This window comes from Neomonachus schauinslandi, chromosome 11, assembly GCF_002201575.2.
Source record: "Neomonachus schauinslandi chromosome 11, ASM220157v2, whole genome shotgun sequence".
Lineage (NCBI taxonomy): Eukaryota > Metazoa > Chordata > Mammalia > Carnivora > Phocidae > Neomonachus > Neomonachus schauinslandi.
In genome coordinates this window covers 102,364,399-102,385,581 of record NC_058413.1, presented here as the reverse complement: position 1 = coordinate 102,385,581, position 21,183 = coordinate 102,364,399, and the positions used below count along the sequence as shown (strand labels likewise).

Below are 21,183 nucleotides of genomic sequence, written 5' to 3'. Positions count from 1 at the left end.
ATGGCCATGGGGAAATTGTGTCACAACAACAAAAAGAAGTCTCAGTAGCTCTCCTTTGCTCAAAATCTGCAAGAAACTCCCACAGAAAACAAGCTCTGTAGCCTGGAAAGTGGCTTGAAGAGAAGTAGTAGAAAAGAGCATTACGGGAACAGCAAACTACCTTTGTGAAGACTCACAGGCATAAGCAACCAGGCACAGAGGCTATGTGACAGGAGCCAGGGTATGGCTCCCAGGCTCTGAACTAGAGCCATCCTATAAATGACCCTGACTGGAGACTTGAGAAGTGTCCATGTGAAAACAGACGTAACACAGGTAAAAGAAAAGAATTCCATCTTCCTAGAATGTATCAAATTGATAGGGAACTGGCTAAGACATGAGTCTGCCAAGCAGTGAGCCCTGCCAATTCATATTAGAAACAAAGGACAGAAGAAGGCGAGGCTGTATGTCAAGTGACTCCGAGATCACAGGTGGGATACTCAAAGTTTTTGAAGCAAAGAGATATTTTCCATTTCTTGTCAGGTTAAAAGTTGGCACTTGAGAAGCAAAAGATAAAGGGCAGCACACAGCAGAATATAAGCAATGGAGTCAAATCATAAGACTGTTGAAAAAAATTTTTTTAAATCATAAGACTTTTTCTGGATTACAGCTTATAGATCAATGAGCTCCTGGCAAGGGTCAGAATGCAGCTCACCAAGACCAGAGTGAATGTGCTTCTTAGAAAAACTTCCAACTAAATTAAGAGATTTTTAAGCTGAAATCTGAAAGGGGAGTGAAAAAAAATCCAGATAAAAATCATAAAATCAGACACTCTAGTCCAAAAGATTTAATATTTTAAAAAACTACACAGAAGGAATAAATAAATAATTTTCAGGAAAAACAAAGAAGAGGCTTAGAAATAAAAACCTATGGTCTCAAATATCAATAAAGCATTTAATCCAGGTTAAAAGAAGATGGCAAATAAAAAGCAAGAGCAGGTACTTTCCTGTATTCCTTCTGCTAAGTCCAGCTAAAAGCCCTGACCCTATGTATGAAACAAACCTAAGACAATTCCAAAGGGCAGAGAAAAGAAGGCAGGCCAGCTAGCAACCTCAGGATGGCAGGAACAATACTTTTATACAATAGCCACTCTACTCTAGCAGCAATAATTAATTTTATGTGTCAACTTAGCTAGGCCACAATACCCAGATATTTGGTCAAACACCAGACTAGATGCTGCTGTGAAGGCATTTTTTAGAGTACATTAACATTTAAATCAGCAAACTCTGAGTAAAGCAATTACCCTTCATAATGTGGGTAGGCCTTATCCAATCAGTTGAAAACCTTAAGAGCAAAAGAGAGAGGTCCCCTCAAGGAAGAGAGAATTCTGCCTCCAGAATTCTGGATGTTTGTTCAGACTCAAGCTACATCGATTCTTCCCTGGGTCCTCAGCCTGCCAACCTACCTTGCAGATTTCAGACTTACCGGCCCCCACAATTGTGTCAGTCAATTTCTTAAATGAAATTGCACACACACACACACACACACACACACACACACACTATTGGTCTGTTTCTCTGGAGAACCCTAAAACACTAGCCAAACACCACCCAAAAGAGTGTCATTCCATCTCTATCTCTGACAATAAATCTCCAGTGGAGATTTGGCAAATAATCTTCAGGCTGCAAAGAAGGGCCCCCCCTCCTCCTGGCTGTATGGGATCAGAGAAGACTGAGTAGTAGGGAACCAGGACTTACAACCCTGCTGGGTAGTAATGAGTCTCTTCTCTCCACCACCTACCCTGTGGCATCAGAGGAAACAACACAGGAGCCTAGACTTCCACGCTACCAAACGGTCTCAAGGCAGCCCTGCTCCACATGCTGAGGTGGGGTCAGAGAAGGCCTAGCAGAGTCAGGACTTTCACTACTGTCCAATGGTAACACGCCCCATGGTGTCAGTGGAGGCCATGTGGGGAACAGGAACGAGGTGCCCCTGCCCTCAGTCAAGGTGATATCAGTAGAGGTCTAGTAGTGACCCTGAACTTCCCAATGCCACACAGCAGTAACACCCACCCCTACCTACCCCCAGGTATCCATGGAGACCAAGAAGGGAACCTGGACTTCTAACTCCATCTGGCAGTGACAAGGCAAACTCCTTTTCCTCCACCAGCGTTAGGTCAGAGGAGGTCAGCTAAAACAGAAGACTTAAAGAAGATCCAGTGTCTCAGAATACCCAAAATGTCCTGGTTTCAACGAAAACTCACTCATCACAGAAACAAACAGGAAGATCTCAACTCACATGACAAATGACAACAGATGCCAAAACAGAGATAATAAAGTTATCAGAATTATCTAACAAAGATCCAAAAGCAGCCATGATAAAAATGCTTCTATCAGCAATTACAAACATGCTTGAAACAAAACAAAGTCTCAGCAAAGAAACAGAAGAAGAACCAAATGGATATCAGAGAGGGAAAGGACAAAAACTGAAATAAACAGCTCAGCAGATGTGCTCAACAGCAGAGTGGAGGAATCAGAGGAAAGAATCAGTGAACTGGAAAAGAGTAATAAAATTACACAGTCTGGATAAGAGAAAGAAAAAGGACAGGAAAATAAAGAGCTCCAGGGACCTGTGGAACTCTCACAAAAGCTCTCTAACCTTCATGTTGCCGAGTCCCAGAAGGAGAGGAGAAAGAGGGCAGGGCCGAAAGAGTACAAGAAGCAAAGATGGCTGAAAGCTCCCCAAATCTGGCAAGACACTTAAAATTATTGAATCAAGAAGCTGACCGAATCCCAAACAGGATAAACTCAAAGAAATTCATTCTATGACACATAATCCAACTTCTGAAAAATAAAGACAAAGAAAAAATCTTGAAAGCAGCCAGAGAAAAAACGACACCTTGCCTACAGAGGAAAAACAAGTAGAAGGACAGCAGATTTCTCATAAGAAACCATGGAGGCCAGAGAAAAGGGCACAATTTTGTTCAAGTAGTGAAAAAACAGAACTGTCAACCCACAATGCCATATCCAGAGGAAAAACATTCTTTACCCTGAAAGGATGGCACAAATTCTAAAGTAGAAAGTTAATAATAAAAGAAGGAACAGTGGAACATTAGGAAGAAAAGATAACAGAAGAATAAGTATATGGATAAAACCACTACATTTTCCTTCTCAAGTTTTCTAAATTATCATTTAAAGGTTGAGGCAAAGATTTTTAACACTTTCTGATGTGGTTCTCAATATTAATAACAAGAGAAATATTTAAGACAATTATATTATAAACAGAGGAGGATAAAGGGACCTAAAGAGAGGTAAGATTTCTTTTTTTTTTTTTTTGAAGATTTTATTTATTTATTTGAGAGAGAGAATGAGATAGAGAGAGCATGAGAGTGGGGAGGGTCAGAGGGAGAAGCAGACTCCCCGCTGAGCAGGAAGCCCGATGGGGGACTCGATCCCGGGACTCCAGGATCATGACCTGAGCCGAAGGCAGTTGCTTAACCAACTGAGCCACCCAGGCGCCCGAGAGGTAAGATTTCTAACACCTCACTTGAACAGGTACAGCCAATCTAGAAAATCATTTGGCAGTTTCTGAAAAACTGAAACATTTACGTACCATATGATCCAGCAATCACATTCCTGGGCATTTATCCCAGAGAAATGAACATGTGTATCCACAGAAAAACCTGTACACAAAGATTCACAATGACTTTGTCAGAGCCAAAAACTGGCAACGACCAAAATGCCTTGTAACAGGTGAACAAACTACACTACGTCTATACCATGGAACACAACTCAGAAACTAAAACGAACAAACTGATGCACACAACTTGGATGGATCTCAAGGGCATTATATGCAGAGGGAAAAAGGCAACCTTAAAGGTTACACACTATATTGATTCTATTTATATAAAATTCTCAAGATAGCAAAATTATAGAGACGGAGGACAAAGTAACAACTGCCAGGGGTCAGGGATGGTGAAGGTGGCATGAAACTACAGGAGTGGTAGAAAGAAGACTTCTGTGCAGGTGGAATAGTTCTGTACCTTGGTCCCACAGTGGATACCTGAATCTATATACAGGTAACAAAATGGCACAGAATCATACTAATGCCAATTTCCTGGTTTGGGAATTATACTCCAGTTATGGTGGGGAAACTGGATGAAGTGTACGTGCACCCTTCTCTGTATGACCTTTGTAATTCCTGGGAATCTAAGTATTTAACAAAAAAGTTTATTAAATGAAAAAAAAAAAGAAAGCAATAAAGAGCCTCGAGATTTGGTGGGATGGTATATGTGACTGGAACTGGTTAACCTGTGTCCGTAATAGAAGGGTGTATCTTTCTCAAAACAAACTCAAATAATATATAAGGCAAAAATAAACAAAACCTTCCCAAAAATCCTTCATCATGAGAGGAGAAATGGAAAGGACTGAACACAGAGTGATGAGACTTGAAGAATAGAGATAACACTAATCAAAAAAAGGTATCAATACTGTTTTCTAAAAAACAAACTGCTAACCAGTCTTACAGTAAATGCTATGATATTAAGGCAGTAACATGAACGTTTTTCGTGGATTGGCATCTTGATAGGTAACACAAACCTATTTGTTCTGTTCCTTATTAAAGGCAGGCAGAGATAGCTATAGAAATCAGGGGTTCGGGGATTTTCTCCTTAAAACAAGAGGCAGCAGGAGAGTGAAGCGTTTCTTTCGGTCTGGGACCTGTTAATGAAGACTGACAAGGCTCGTCAGCTAATATCTATGCCGTGCTGGGCCCTGCCAGCAATACAACGATGGGAAGGACACGGTGCCTGTCCTCTGGAGCTTGTAACCTAGCACCCTAAGAGGACTACACCTAGATCTTGAGGAATGATAGTGCTTAAGTCCTAATTAGTCTAAATGTCTATTATTATCATCAGGGTTTGGTTAGGCCTCTCTTGAATTCAAGATGACTAAATGAAAGGCGATGTTAAGTATTTTAGTTTAAAACTTCTTTAAGATTTTATTTATTGGGGCACCTGGGTGGCTCTGTCATTAAGCATCTGGGACTTAGGATCCCAAGACTGGGATCATGACCTGAGCCGAAGGCAGACGCTTAACGACTGAGCCACCCAGGAGCCCCAGTTTAAAACTTTTTAAATCATCCTCTGTGTATACGCCCTATGTTCAATATGGTGGAGGTTTCAAAGAGTAAGGACAAAGACATGAACCCTTGCCCTTAAATATATAATTTAGCAGAGAACACAGAACAAAGATTTGGTATCTCTAGCCCCTATTAGGGCTCTTTTTTAAAAATGATGAAAGTACAAGGGCACCTGGGTGGCTCAGTTGGTTAAGCGTCTGCCTTTGGCTCAGATCATGATCCCGGGGTCCTGAGATCAAGCCCCGAGTCGGGCTCCCTGCTTGTTGGGAGCCTGCTTCTTCCTCTCCCTCTGCCTGCCGCTCCCCCTGCTTGTGTTCTGTCTCGCTCTCTCTCAAAATCTTTTTTTAAAAAATGATGAAAGTATAGCATGACTTACTATAAAAATATTTTTTAAAGGAAATTTAGCTTTTTTTGTTAAAGACTTTGAGAGCGAGCTAGCTAGCGAGACAGCGAGCAAGAGAGATAGCGAGAGACAGAGAGATAGCGAGAGATAGCGAGATAGCAAGAGAGAGAGAGAGAGATAGCGAGAGATAGCGAGAGAGAGAGAGAGAGATAGCGAGAGATAGTGAGAGAGAGAGAGAGAGAGAGAGAAGCAGTTTCCCTGCAAGCAGGGAGCCCGATGTGGGGCTCAGTCCCAGGACCCTGAGATCATGATCTGAGCCGAAGGCAGACACCCAATCAACTGAGCCACCCAGGCACCCTATAAAAATATTTTTAAATGCATTAAAAAAAAAATTCCCTATAATCCCACCACCCAAATTACCATCCACCTGTTAGTTTATGTCCCAGAGCTTCTTTTCTACAGATATAGATTTTTCCTTACAAAATCTGGATCATATTATATATATAGACTATTTTAGTGTGACTATTTTTAGTTTTTGATTTGAGTTTTCTCAGTTGAAACCCTGGTAACACCAAGTGACTACTGCCCCTTGGGTCTAAGAGCTAGAATCAAAAAGAATAGTTTCTTCTCTCAATTTTGCCAATATCTCAAAATGCAAAATCTGAGCCCATGCTCCATAACATCATCTACAGTTCAAAAACCAAGAGACTGGATTTAAATCTGCCTTAAAGTGTAACCAAAAAGCTCATTTTTTTGTTTCTTCAGATTTAATCATTCTTTCTTGCATCAAAAATAACAAAATTGTAGGGTGACATTAACACATGATCGTGAAACAAAAATGTGTTTCATTTCATTAGTCACAGGCTACATATCAACCAGCTGTTGAAGCTAAAAATATGCCTTAGTTTAAAATTTTGTAAAATACAAGCATTTAAGACTCATTTTGAAAGAAATGTGACTTCTTTCAGTTTCTAAGAACCCACTAAAAGCTTTGGAGAAGAACAAATCAGCACCTCTAAAGCAGAAGGAAAAAAAGGTATGGGGGGTGGAATTCAAACTAATTTATTGATAATCAATAGAACATTGTTTACATCTTCTCAATAAATGTATGTTAAGGACAAAAATTTAATACCACCTCAGACAAAGAAAAATACATATTCTCAAAGAAAAGGCCTGAGACAGAGATCAAGACATCATTAATAAAAAGTGTACATTTTGTTGAGGTGGTTTGAGCTCAGGGGAGTTGGGCAGGAATAAATATTCCTCGCTCTGCTTTCTCAGCTGGAGTGGAGATTTTGCAGGGGTGGGGCCCGTGGCCATGTATCTCCAACTCCCCAATGTCAGCATCACTCAGGCTGACTACACAGCACAGTGTGCCCCTAACATATACTCCGCTCCTATGGGACAGAGGCAGCACACAGACTGCCATCTCTGGTCATTAGGTCCCATGGCCCAGGAGTCACATCTCAAGATTTGCCACCATTAAATATTTGATTAGAAAACAGGTAATGAGGGGCGCCTGGGTGGCTCAGTCGTTAAGCGTCTGCCTTCGGCTCAGGTCATGATCCCAGGGTCCTTGCTCAGTGGGGAGCCCGCTTCTCCCTCTGCCTGCCACTCCCCCTACTTGTGCTCTAACAAATAAATAAAATCTTTAAAAAAAAAAAAAAGATTTTAGGGGCGCCTGGGTGGCTCAGTCGTTAAGCATCTGCCTTCGGCTCAGGTCATGATCCCAGGGTCCTGGGATCGAGCCCCGCATCGGGCTCCCTGCTCGGCGGGAAGCCTGCTTCTCCGTCTCCCACTCCCCCTGCTTGTGTTCCCTCTCTCGCTGTGTCTCTCTCCGTCAAATAAATAAAAAATCTTAAAAAAGAAAACAGGTAATGGGATATCCTGAAATTGCAACTGGATTTCAGATGTAGTCACAGCAAATTAGAAGCAGATGCAAAACTACTTCAATGGCCTTGGAAACTCACAAAGTCATTTAAGGAAAAAAATACATACTTCATTCAGTTCCCGAAAGGAATTACAGGTGCTTCTAACACCCAGCCCAGTGCTCTTGCCATCATTTTACCAGGCATCAATATTCTATGATTTCTTTTTTTTTTTTTTTTTAAATAGGAGCACTGAGGCCTAGGAGAATACACCTGATAGGGAAAGACTTCCAAGTATTTTTCTGGCTTTTCTTCTTTTACATAAACTCCACTTACATTAAGTAGTTGTCACCCAGAGGCACAGACTGTTTTATAGTTTTTTCATCTCCCATACTTGCTAAACATGTATTTGTCAATTGAAACCCTACATTCTTGAGTAAAAATGTACTGCACTATAAAAATGTGAACTCACAGGTAAAAATTTTTGGTCATTCAACCACTAAAGATCATGGAAAGTTCACTTTTCTAAATGTCAACATAATGGATACCAGAGAATTAATTTTAAAGAAGCATTACGAACAGCCTTCACTTAAATTCTTAGCGATTCCAATCTTATCCCACTGCACGTATTATAGCAATTTGAACCTTCTTCTGCTTCAATATTAGCCTGATAACAATTAGCAAGGATTATCTATAGGACAACTTATGTTCTGCTGCAGTAAGGACTTCTAATAAGGAGGAGGAGGAAGGATAAGATAAAGAGGACAGAAAGAATGAAAGGGGGTGAGGACCCTAATTATTTCTATAAACATAAACACAACAATTGCCACTTAAAATACCTGGCATTTATATATGTATACCCGAGCTGAGAAATGTAAAGTAACTTCTTTAAAAATTAATGCTCAGCTATTGTCTATTCAACCTTATTACATCAAAGAATGATTAACCATGAACACACACATACACTCAAGGGATATGCCATATGGTATAAACTATAAGTGGCTTTGGAAGTAAGAGGAGGTGTGAAAAGAATATTGGGGAATCCTGAAACCAAGCTTCTCATACTAGGACTAACCTTTGTCAGGTTACAACCCCTCTGAGCCTCCATTTCTTCACCCATAAAATGAAGAAATCATGGACTCTGTGGTATCTTAAATTCCCTTCCAAATTCATAATTCTTCCCACTGATTAAATGGGAAAAGCAAGGACTTAAGAACAAGTACTTAAGTCAAAACTTAAGTTTTGACTGAATATACAGTCAATTCTGTTGTAACACTTGTTTTGAAAATGCAAATTTGTTCCCACACAACGGATATAGCGTAATTCAATTTCTGCTTTTGCTCGTGTCATTCAATCCACGAGAAACCCGCGGTGAAGCAGGCAAACTGCACTCGGCTGAGTTGTCAGAGAAGGAATACACCAAGTGCATGTGCACGCACTCCGTGGTCTCGCCATGTCCGCAGCACACGCCGTGCTCCGAGCCACACCGACCGCTCTGGCAGGAGGACTTTCTGACCTACTGCAGATAAGCCTTCCAGCACCTCTGCTTCAGGTCTGTTTCAAGGTAAACTCCCCCATTACTCTAGTACCTACGTACTTTCAGCCACTCAACATATGTGAAACTGTGCGACCATTTTTATAGGCTCATATCTTCTTTTATGTGTCACTGACAACGTTTTTGAGTACTGTGTCCCTAATCCCATTTTTCCCATAAGCCTTGTGGTTTTTTGTTTTTGTTTTTCAATGGAACAGAACGGAGAGCCCAGAAATGGACCCTCAACTCTACGGTCAACTAATCTTCGACAAAGCAGGAAAGAATGTCCAATGGAAAAAAGACAGTCTCTTCAACAAATGGTGTTGGGAAAATTGGACAGCCACATGCAGAAGAATGAAACTGGACCATTTCCTTACACCACACACAAAAATAAACTCAAAATGGTTGAAAGACCTAAATGTGAAACAGGAGCCTCGTGGTTTTTTACCACACAATGATTTTTAGCAACTTTATATCAAGTTAGAGCAGAACTGACTGTATCACTGTTTGGGGAAAAGTCATCAGTGAACACTTCCATTTTTTCAAAGAGAACAGATGGACAAGCTTCCTCCAAGTCTGTTTACGCATTAAGTTAAAATCAGAGAAAAGTCTGAGATCCCTCCTGAACAGGTGTTTGTTACTTCTGTAGCTCCCACATCAGGTATCAGATTTGGAGTCAGAAGGAGATCATTCACCTTGAAATAGCCAATGAAAAACTGGATTTGTCAATTAATGAAGAGGAGACACTGAATGTATCTTCTAAATTCACACCTTGATTTTGGCAGGAAATCTGGCATGCACCCGTTCAATAATGAGATGTTCAAAAGCTACTCATGAAAGACTGAATGAAAGAATAGGGAGCAAAATAAAAATATTTCTGCAAATGGTTCCAACAGTGCCATAGAAACCACAGAGCATTTACAAACACTCTTAATTCTTGATCGACTCAGACGTCAAGGAGGAGAGTGAAGTAAAGGAAGTCCTGCATGTATCCTCATTTCCACGCAGACCAGAAAGAGGAGACAGACCTCACCACTGAGCACTGAAGCCGAAGGTTGGCTAAAACCCGTCTCTCAGAGCCAGTGGGCTGATAAAAGCACTGTGCATCCCACATGCTGAGCAAAGACAGGGAACATCATGACTTGGCCTTCTCAAAAGAACCAGGACTGATACCGGGAGGAACGAGCACTGACGTAGTCTAGCATGTACTCCTACACACCAGGCCAAGTTATTATCACAGCCACAATCCTGGCACTGTTTCTTAAAAACTACATTAAAATTTTTTTTAATAATTGACATTTTTGTTAACATACCTATCTACACATATGCAAGGGAAACAAGTAAAAGACAAAAAGACCAAAATGGTAAACATAGTTTAAAATTCGGGTAATAAGATTATAGATGACTTTTTTATTGATAGCTTTCATTATTTTATACAATGAATTTATATGTTTTTATCATCAGAAGAAAACCAACTGACTGAAAGAAATGAATCCCTGATCATCATTCACGTTGAATTCACAGCAACTGTCAAATGTCTCCTTTACTTTCCAAAGGGTGAAAGGTGAGCAGCCTGGATTTGGAAGACACTTGTCCTTCCAGGCAGGAAACGTCAGAAAGAGCTTTGCAGGAAAACTCTCAAACACAGGAAGGTGGACGAGCACAACGGTGGACACTACACACTCAGATACATCAGACTTTGTTTTGAATCAGCATTTTGGTGACTCTTACAGGTATTCCGAAAAATCTTTGCTTTTGGGTAAAGCTAACAGAGACACTGAACTAAATTTAACAGTGTCTGCTAGCAGAGAATATGGGAATATGATCTAACCAAAGACAACCAGTGACCAAAGCCTGAGAAATGTGCAAAAGGCCACTGTAAGATTTTATAGCCAGCTTTCTCTCAAGATCGCTGTGCGAATGATGAGGAACGTTCATTTCCCCACTCAGAAAACACATGCAGGCTAACTACCAGACACACAGCACTATCCCAGATGCTTCAGTGAATACAGAAGAAACGGGGTGCAGGCATTCTCTCCACAGCATTCACAGGCTGATGAGGAGACACAGGACATACATATCAGAAATACGTAAATAACGTAAGACAAAAATGAATGGCCAAATGAGCGGTAAAGTATTTCAGGCATTTAAAGGAGCACAGCTCACTACGGGCTTAAGTAGGTGGGAAAGGCTACAGACAGGAAAAGAGTTTTGATGGCAGATGGAGGGAGGCCAAGGTAGTCTAGGCCCAGTCACCAAGATAAGCAAAGTCACTGGGATGGAAAAGGCAATGATGGGTGTGGGCGGACAAAAATCAGGATGGAAAACAAGAAAAGGAAGGAAGGAGAGAGAGATTCAGGCAGATGATAAATCCTCTTAAGGGTCCCTTTACCTCCAATCCCTCTGATATACCATTATCAGATTAAGAACATTTGTGGGAAAATCTATGTACCACACTATGCTAAATAAGACAGAATATCTAAGCTCATTATAATCTTCCAAATGGGTGCCATTATTCCATTTTACAGATAGAAACAAATTAAATAGAGAAGTTAACTAATTTGCCCAAGGTCACCAAAGTAAGCAAGAGAAGTAGGATTTGAATTCAGGCCTACTTGACTCCAAAGTCCATCCTCCTTCTTAAACATCACTCTGAACCTGTGCCGCCCCCGCTTCCATTATAGTGCACGTGCCCAACCTTCTGACTCTCCATGTCCTCATGGTGATCCCCATCAAGGCCTGCTGTCAGGAGAGTATCTGCAGCTAAAACAAAAATGACCAAAAACACTTTACCCCATCCTGGGGTATTTTCAACGCTCCAGGAATCAGACGCTTAAGTTAGGAAAAAAAAAACTCTGATATAACCCCTTGATGGAATACAGATCTTACCTTCTCAGGGGGCCAGGCCAAATATGTACCTGACAATGGCCATTTCCATAGCTTATAGCTTAAACTCCCACAGTAAGACTCTCCCTCATCAGCCCAAGGGTCTCCACCTGGGAGACAAAAGGCCATGTGCGGCTGCAGGAGCCCTTCACAATACCACGAGTCCCGGTCATTTCATATAGGAAGTATATGGGAAAACCTACCCAAAATGTGTTTGACATCTAAACCATCAAATGTTTCTTTAAAAGACAGGTTGCCAAAAAAAAGTGCTTTCTAATAATTCTACAAAATACTCTTCTCCTGTCTCCGGGAACCAGGAACATTATCTTTATTGCATTCACCTTTTCTACAAAGATTTTACAAATATCAAATGGCGCAAGTGTCATCTTTCAAAGGAACTGAAAAAAAACCACATGGGATCCTGGAGTACATAAAAATGAGTGGGTGAAAGAGCATGACCCTGACAGAGATTGCACCATGCGCTCACCAGGAAAATAGCCTTCACTCACTGACGTCCATTTGCTAAAACCAGAATACACTGATAATTAGGTCAAAGGTCTACTGAGAACTTGAAAGTTCCCCACCAAATATTTTAATGAGCCAGGGAATGATAAGAGTTTCAGAATGTGTTTCAAAATGATTCGAATTCAACATAAGAAAATTTCCAGACCGGCTCAGAAAATACATTGAACTATGTGTTTCACAGAAAATAAAAGGAAATTCTAAAAGTGCTACTATTCTTTCTTTTTTTTTTCTTTTTTTTTTTTAAAGATTTTATTCATTTGACAGAGAGAGACACAGCGAGAGAGGGAACACGAGCAGGGGGAGTGGGAGAGGGAGAAGCAGGCTCCCCACTGAGCAGGGAGCCCGATGTGGGACTCGATCTCAGGACCCTGGGATCATGACCCGAGCCGAAGGCAGACGCTTAACGACTGAGCCACCCAGGTGCCCCGCTACTATTCTTTCTCAACAAAAGCTGTTACATCTCTTACCCTAAAGAAATCACTTTCTAAGAAATTCCCATTTAATCAAAGCTCCAACGTGTATGCCAACAGATTTTAGGGTAGAACTTTCAAGTGGTGAAAGAAACTGTCGCCCTTACGTATCTGGATGGCTCCTCCAGGTTCTGGTCATTCACGTCAGTAGGAACAATTCGAGTGGCCAGCGGTCCCTCCGCAAAAGGTTTTGGTAACTGACCCCTGAACTCTGATGGAATGAATTGAAGCTGCCAACTGTCAGAAACACAAATAAGGAAGAGTAAGAAAAACACAGGGGGCCCATATTGCTAAATGTACTTGAAATAAGCCAAAAAAAAATAATAATTTCATGTGAAAAACATCTCGCTTGGAGAAAAAAGTATTTCTGCTAAAAGCTGCGCCAGGGGGCATAGAGGCAAAGGTCATGATTCAGTCCAACATCGCTGAGAAATTCTCAGTGACAGGTCTCTCAACCCACTCCACCAACTCCTAGCAGTAAAATTTGCAACCAAATAGTCCTTCCCCCAAACAACCAGAGAAGCATCCCAGTTTATCACCAATAACCACATGAGAGAGGCCCTGACCAAAGCAAAGCAAATTCATCAGGAAGGAAAAGAGTGAAATGCAAGAACACACTGTGGGAGAAGTACTTTGTCCCTGAGTAATTCTCACAAGTATCTTTAGTTGTGAAACTATTGCAAAGGTAAAAGGCAAAGGCTAACGTTAGTTAATACTTCAAAAAAAAAAAACAAACCACCCTGCATTTTAATTTAATGATTAATGACCGGTACACGATCTTCCTTCAGCACGAGATACCCCCACCAGCTAAGCTGCTGAAGCCAATCCCCAAATGGAACAACACGACTCATCTTAACCCGACTTCCCTTTTCCCTAAATAGGACCTTCTCCGTCCGAATCAAGCAAACACAAGGAACTCCTGAGCCTACGCTATCATCCAACAGAGAGCATGAAGGCAAGTGGTACACTTACCTTAACCAGAGCTTTCCCCAGCGTCCACATGCTGGTAAAGAACTTTCACTATCATTGGATGACAAACATTTCTTCTCTAAAAACACTCATAATTATAGCTAGAGTTTCTAGACCACTTTTGGAAGTGGATTAATATCAGATGATTATTGAAATTTACATATGAATCCTCAGGAAGAGCCACTAGCAGGAGCCTGGGGCCCCAGGGGTTTTTAGAAGTCCCCGCAGTTACAGGGAGCATGGGGTGCATGGCCAGACACAGCCACCAGTCCACTGAACACCACTGTGGTTGCACAGTGCAGATCTCACAGCTCTGATGTGGTCAATTATCCAACAACTTTTTGTGAAAATCCGAACATGAAAGAAAAATTAAGGAGACACTATCATAGAATTGCTATTTTTACTCCTTGATTTAAAACTCTGGGAATTAGGGAGCGTCTGGATGGCTCAGTCGTTAAGCATCTGCCTTCGGCTCAGGTCATGATCCCAGGGCCCTGGGATCGAGCCCCGCATCGGGCTCCCTGCTCGGCGGGAAGCCTGCTTCTCCCTCTCCCCCTGCTTGTGCTCCCTCTCTCGCTGCCTCTCTGTCAAATAAATATTTTAAAAATAAATAAATAATAATAAACATAAAAAATAAAACTCTAGGAATTAAAGGAAAACTTACTTATCAGGCAGAAGGAAGCTACTGGGAAAGCGATACCATTCCTTTCCTACACAGACATTCACAGGCCTGCCTTCTGGGACAGTGTGGATGGTTGGGTCCGTGGCAATTCGGTAAAATTCTGGATACAAATCAAGGGGCCCGTGATACCCTGGAAGGAAGAGAGGTTTGTGAAAGCCAAAGATGAGTAAGATGAGAGGCTGACAATGAATCATAATGCACGTGAACGTCGCCCTGTAACTCGTGTGTAACTGAAGAGTGTGAAGGTCCCCAGCACATGAAGCCTGCCCCACTGATACACAGTGTCTCTCCAGTGAGCAAGATGATCACAGCAGAGACCCTGTTCTACCAAACAGCATTTGCTTTCTTGCCCTTCTCTACACCCTTCTGCCTTTTTAACTTCTTTCTTTGAGCACATTTTAATCTTCTGGATCCAAATAATAATTACAGGAAGAATATAATCATGGGAATTAAGCCCCAAATTTGCTTCCTATGTTCAACGCTTCCTTAATTCATCCTTCAAAATGAAAAAGCATCCTTTAAAAAACCAACAACAACAAAAAAAACCAAGAATAGAAAAAAAAAAATTTTTTTTTAAAGATTTTATTTATTTATTTGAGAGAGAGAATGAGACAGAGAGAGAGAGCATGAGATGGGGGAGGGTCAGAGGGAGAAGCAGACTCCCTGCTGAGCAGGGAGCCTGATGTGGGACTCGATCCCGGGACTCCAGGCAGTCGCTTAACCAACTGAGCCACCCAGGCGCCCAGAAAAAAAATTTTATAGTCAGTCAGAAATTCCCTGTAGAATTCTCAGTCTTCTCTTTCATTTTAAGGAAGAGAAGTCACATTCCTGTCACAATATTAAGTCCACGGGGTCTCTTTACAGCAGTCCTCCTCCCAGCTGAAGTTGAACTGTGTTAATCACATATCCATCAAAACCCAAGGTGAAGTGCCTCGTGAGTCTGGGGCAAGACATTCTCTGTGCACCTACCTTTGAACAGTGCCACAGAGCGAGAAAAGGACAAGAGCCCAAACAGGACGAGCATTCCCGATGCCAGCCAGTTCGACGTCACCGTGTAATGCTCCAGGCGGTATCGCTGAAACACGAAGTGGTAACATTTCTAGAAGGAAAGAAAACTGTATTGAAAAAAAAAAAAAAAAAAAACTTGCAGAATATACATAATATAATCAGAAAACATCATAACAACACCAAGAGGGAAGAAGCAGCAGAAGAGAGTCTATTAAGGGTCTGAGCATTTGCAAACACTTAAGTGAGGTACCCGCTCCAAGTTCTAAGATGAAAACAAATTCCGTTAAGACTATCTACAGGTCAGCCCAACCAGAGGAATTCTCACCAGCTTCATAGGAAAAATATTTGGAAACCTCTCTAGTGCTTAAGGTCCTAATAATTTATTTTTTTTTTAATATTTAAACAAAAGTGCTGGTGTGCCTGGCTGGCTCAGTCGGTGGAGCATGCGACTCTTGATCTCAGGGTTGTGAGTACAAGCCCCGTGTTGGGCGTGGACCCTACTTAAAAAAAAGAGTGTTCTTAATAAATAGATTAAATAAACAAAAGTGCTTTTTGGCAGTTTGCTTTGATATATGAAGTATCTCTATTTTGATGTAACAAGTGTTCATCTTTACTTTTCTCGCTGAGAAGTTTTCATCAGTTTTAGTATCAACAGAATGTCTCATGACCAAACAAGAAAAAAGAATTCCTCTCACAGAGCATCAGGAAAATGCGGTTAATTATCTGCTAAACTACTTTACAAACCAGAGGATTATTATTACAATATATACATACATACATGAATTCTACAATCTTTGAGCACGTTCCCATTAGATTTATTTTCTTTTTTCCTTCTTAGACTAGACCTAAACTTTGGGGAAGTAAAATTTTGCAAATATTTACTTGTTAGTGCCATAAATGTGTTTAAACTCCTTCAGATTTGGGGGAATCTGTCCTAGGGAAACAATCCAAACACCTAAAGAAAGATATTCATCCTAGCATTGTTTATAATACGGAAATAAGCATCCTAAACCTACCATAAATTATGTATCTAATCATTCTATGTAACAAAGTCAGTATATTACATACATTACATAATGTTTTTATACCAAATTTAGAACATACTCCTATTCAAAAGATGGGTATAGATATGACAACCCTGAAAATGATCTACTGTAGTTATATTAAAAGGGATGTAAAATTATATGTACATTGAGATTACAACCCTAATAAACTTTGGTATGTGATAGGTAAAAATGCTGTAAGGAAGGTGGTTTTGTTAGGATAGTAGGACTAATTTATAAAGTAGTAAAAGTGGGGTGCCTGGGTGGCACAGTTGATTGAGTGTCTGACTTGGTTTTGGCTCAGGTCGTGATGTCAGAGTCGTGGAATTGAGCCTCATATCAGGCTCCACGCTCAGCAAGGAGTCTGCTTGGGTTTCTCTCTCCCTCTGCTCCCCTCCCCCCCCACGCCCACATGCTCTTACTCTCGCGCATGCTCTCTCAAATAAATCTTTTTTAAAAAGTAGTAAATGAAAAATTATGTGCAGTAAAGTTCAATTACTTTTATAATTTAAAATTTTTTCTTAAACTACCATCCTAACATGGATGAGTATTAAAAACATAATGCTGAATGAAAGAAGCCAGTCACAGAAGACCACGTACTTTAGCACTCCATTTACATGGAATGCCTAGAATGGGCAAATCTACAGAGACAGAAAATAGTAGTTGCTTATGGCTGGGGAGATATGAAGAGGGGGGTGGTGATAACAGCTAAGGGGTACAGGGCTTTTGAGGTGGTAATATTCTAAAGTTCACTGTGGTGTTGGTTACACATATGTGTGAATATACTAGAAACCATTTAATTTTTTACACTTTTTAAATGGATGAATTATATCTCTAAACTGTCACCCTAATTACTCTTTACTGCCAGTTGCAAATGGTAGCAGAGGTCAAAAAAGAGCCTGGAGGCTTCTGAGGCCAGAGACAGAAAGATATTCAAGATTAGTTCTGACAAGGAATTGACCTGGACAGGTTTTAAGACAGGATTACAAAGTGTCCCACATTGCTAAATGCCTGATGTTATTCCAAACACTTGAGCAAGTTTTAATCTGATCTCGGAGTTGAAGAGCAAACATTCCAGTAGCTCTGCTGTGATGCCACCATCCTGTGGTAGGCCTATACAATGACTTAATAAAACTCCTTTAACATCAAGTGGATTCTTGTTGGCAACAGAAAGAAATTAACACACAAATTAACAGTGCAAATATGTAACCAGCTTAAGAGTATGATCAACAGCCAAGCAATCAATACATAAAGCTTTAATAATATGATCTGTATCAAGTTTAACGCATGGATAAAATATCTTGGGGGAAGCATTCTGTAATTTGCCTTTAAGCTTTATGACCAGTTTAGAAAGTGAAATGGAACGAAGAAGATATGCGTTTCCCTGAAACTCACCTGAAGTGCAGAGAGGGCCACAGCGCCACAGAGACATATAAGTGGATATACAGGGAAAAGAAATCTCTCCTCTTTGTGAGGCTGGATGAAGAAAATTATAAACCAAATATACATTGGAGCCAAGGTAAGCCAATATGGGTGGCCTAAATTCTGAACTGTAAGACACAGAAAAATATCCACCTTTCACCATATTAGAACGAAACAACATTTTTAGTTTCAATGTTCTCTTGATCTCAAACAGGAATACGCCCTACGGCACCCCATAAAATGTTTCAGCTCTTGTAGTCACACTTTCTCTGATGCAGTAAAGGGGTTAAGTAGAAAGAGGTGTATACTCCTGACATCCCCCAAGAGAGCCAATATCTAACAGGAGGCACAATACTGGATTTGGCTAGAACACAAATGAAAGTCAAGCAAATGGGTTAACAGAGCTTAATAATTTCTACACTGAAGAAAAAAGTCTTCGCTCCCCAGTGAGTCCTGCCACTAAGATTGAAGGTTCCTGAGATTAACCAAAAGCGTAACATAAACTCCTTTCTTGGGTTTTAATTCCCATGTTCTGTTTAATACATTAATCTCCTTTCTTATATACCAATCAGTCTGTTCAAATAGCTATAGATCAAAGGAAAGAAAAAGCTGGATTCTCAAACCCATCACTGGCTTTCGTCAAGCCACAAAAGAGTTTGTTTCAAAGCAAATATAAAAACACTCTTAAAGGAAATTCACTGATGATGTTTTCTCTCTTCTTTTACAATAGGCAGCCACTCTGAATCCCAAAATTGGAACCCAAATATACTTGAAGCATGTTAAAGAATTAAAGGAATTTAATGAACGCTAAGACCCAAGCACCTGCTGGAAAGTTCCCAAGATTAGGTACATGAACACTAAGTGATAAACCTGCAACCCACCAGGAAGGCACCCCCTACTGTGCTTCTATTAGTCATAATCAGCAGTGCCTAGAAATCACTGGCAAGGGTAGATAGACAGCGCCCCCTGGTGTTCATTATGTCTACAATGAGCAAGTTTAGAGGAAAAACTCTGGATTGCCACCAAGATCCATCTTGGTATTCCTAAATTATCTGGATTTTTGTAGAAACTCCTCAGGGATGAAAATTCTGGAACTGAAATACCAAGCTTATCCTTTAAACTTTCTACTCTAAGATTTTACCATGAGATTTTAGGCTATAATTTAGGATTTATACCTTCCCAGGAAGTTTTTTAGGTTGGAGTTTTCTAAATTATAAGAAAATGAAATCTTTTTCTCTTCTGTATCTTAAAAGGCTAACAAATACATTTTTTTTAAACAAATACATTTTAAAATATGGCCTGGGGCACCTGGCTGGCTCAGTCAGAAGAGCATGGGACTCCTGATCTTGGGGTCGTGAGTTAAAGTCTCACATTAAGGGTAGAGATTACTAAATATTTAAACATTAAAAAAATAAAATATGACCTAAAATTCTGAATGTCCTCCATAAAATGTACAAAATCAGAACTACAGTTGTACTACCCGATGGAATAACAGGCAATTTCTTTCCTGATTCTTTATATTTTTGTTTTTTTCCTTTAAGAGTATTTTTTCTATTATAAAATACACAGAAAGTATAAAAAAAAAACAGCATTCATTTTCTTACTAGGTGGACATGTGTGTAAATTACATTTTAAACCAAAATTGGATTCATACTGTAGAGAACAGCTTAATACGCTGTTTTTATACTTACATCACAAGCATTTCCAAATTCTCCACAAGCATAAATTATTTTTTTTTTTTTTAAAGATTTTATTTATTTATTTGAGAGAGAGAGAATGAGAGACAGAGAGCATGAGAGGGAGGAGGGTCAGAGGGAGAAGCAGACTCCCCGCCAAGCAGAGAGCCCGATGCGGGACTCGATCCCAGGACCCCAGGATCATGACCTGAGCCAAAGGCAGTCGCCTAACCAACTGAGCCACCCAGGCGCCCAAGCATAAATTATTTTTATAGTTTAAAAAAAGTTACTCTTCGGGCGCCTGGGTGGCTCAATTGGTTAAGCGACTGCTTTCAGCTCAGGTCATGATCCTGGAGTCCCTGGATCGAGTCCCGCATCGGGCTCCCTGCTCGGCAGGGAGCCTGCTTCTCCCTCTGACCCTCCCCCCTCTCATGTGCTCTCTCTCTCTCATTCTCTCTGTCTCAAATAAATAAATAAAGTCTTAAAAAAAAAAAAAGTTACTTTTCAAAAAAAGATAAAGTGATCCTTAGGAAATACAAGGAATGGAGAAATAAGTTAACACCTCCAGGTAACAAACAGCTGAATCCAAATGTGGGACACTTTGCAGGATGAATGACCTGATTTCTTTAGAAATCTTCAGGAGGAAAAAAGAAGGGGGGGGGAACCTCATAAAAAGCTTAAGAAACTTAACACCAAATTCAGGATATGACCCCTTTTAGATCCTCTTTAAAAAAAAAAAAACCTAACTATAAAAAGCTATTTTTCAGACAATGTAGGAAACCTGAATACCAACTGGGTATTAGATATTAAGGAATTACTGTTGATTTTGTTAGGACAATGGCATTATGGTCATGTTAAAACAAAAGTGACTGAAAACTGCTTTCATATTCGAATAGTATAACACAGTGCACTCTTTATAAACCATTAATAGTAGAAGAGCAGAATGAGGGGTGGGATGGAGAGATCATATGGCATCCAAATCAGACTGAAAAGTCTGAAATTGAATCTCTTTCCAAAGCTCATATGAATTTCTGCTCAAATCTGTCTTCCATAAAAGAAACATGGGCACTAGATACCCAACTCCGTGACAACTTGAGAAAACACTGGCCGTGCACTAGAATCAAAGCAAGCAAAATAACTGACAAACCAAACCTTCCATGGTAAGGCAAACACAGAAGCAAAACGGAACAAAGAGAAGCAAATGTTTCTTAGGAAGTCCAAAGCTTCTCTCACTTCAGTATCAGATTTGAGGGAAATCCCTGTATGGTTTAGTTTTCAAATTTTTGGTTGAAGTAATTCCCCTAAGAACGTTTACCTCTATTACTTATTATCTTAAGCCATCTTCCATGTTAACATGCACTTCTTTAAAAAACACAAGACTCAAATACGCTGATCTCCTGAGATTCGGTTAACTATTTTTGCCTCCCTGGGTGGTTCTGTAGGCTATACTGATTTCCTCACTTGAAAGGATATAAAGTTCCTCCTTTTGTCAGTTTAACTTGCAATTATTAGCCAAATCTTCACATAAATTTACAAATACAGGTTGAAAATTCACTAAGCCAACCATTTCCATAGGGAAAAAATGGAGAACAGAAGTAGGAGAATCATTTTCACTTCTTGGTATACATTGTTACTTGCTCTT

General features: G+C 40.3%; 1 protein-coding gene across 2 annotated transcripts in view; it reads right to left on the bottom strand.

Annotated features, from left to right (window-relative positions):
* Positions 1-21,183, bottom strand: part of ALG9 (ALG9 alpha-1,2-mannosyltransferase) — an 86,143-nt gene that overhangs the window by 34,523 nt on the left and 30,437 nt on the right. For both annotated transcript variants that reach the window (XM_021696248.1, XM_044919869.1), the window contains 4 exons: positions 17,839-17,993; positions 15,362-15,491; positions 14,375-14,522; positions 12,849-12,978 (listed from right to left, as the gene is read on the bottom strand). In XM_021696248.1, coding sequence (XP_021551923.1) covers positions 12,849-12,978; positions 14,375-14,522; positions 15,362-15,491; positions 17,839-17,993 — 563 coding nt within the window. The remainder of the gene's footprint in view (positions 1-12,848; positions 12,979-14,374; positions 14,523-15,361; positions 15,492-17,838; positions 17,994-21,183) is intronic.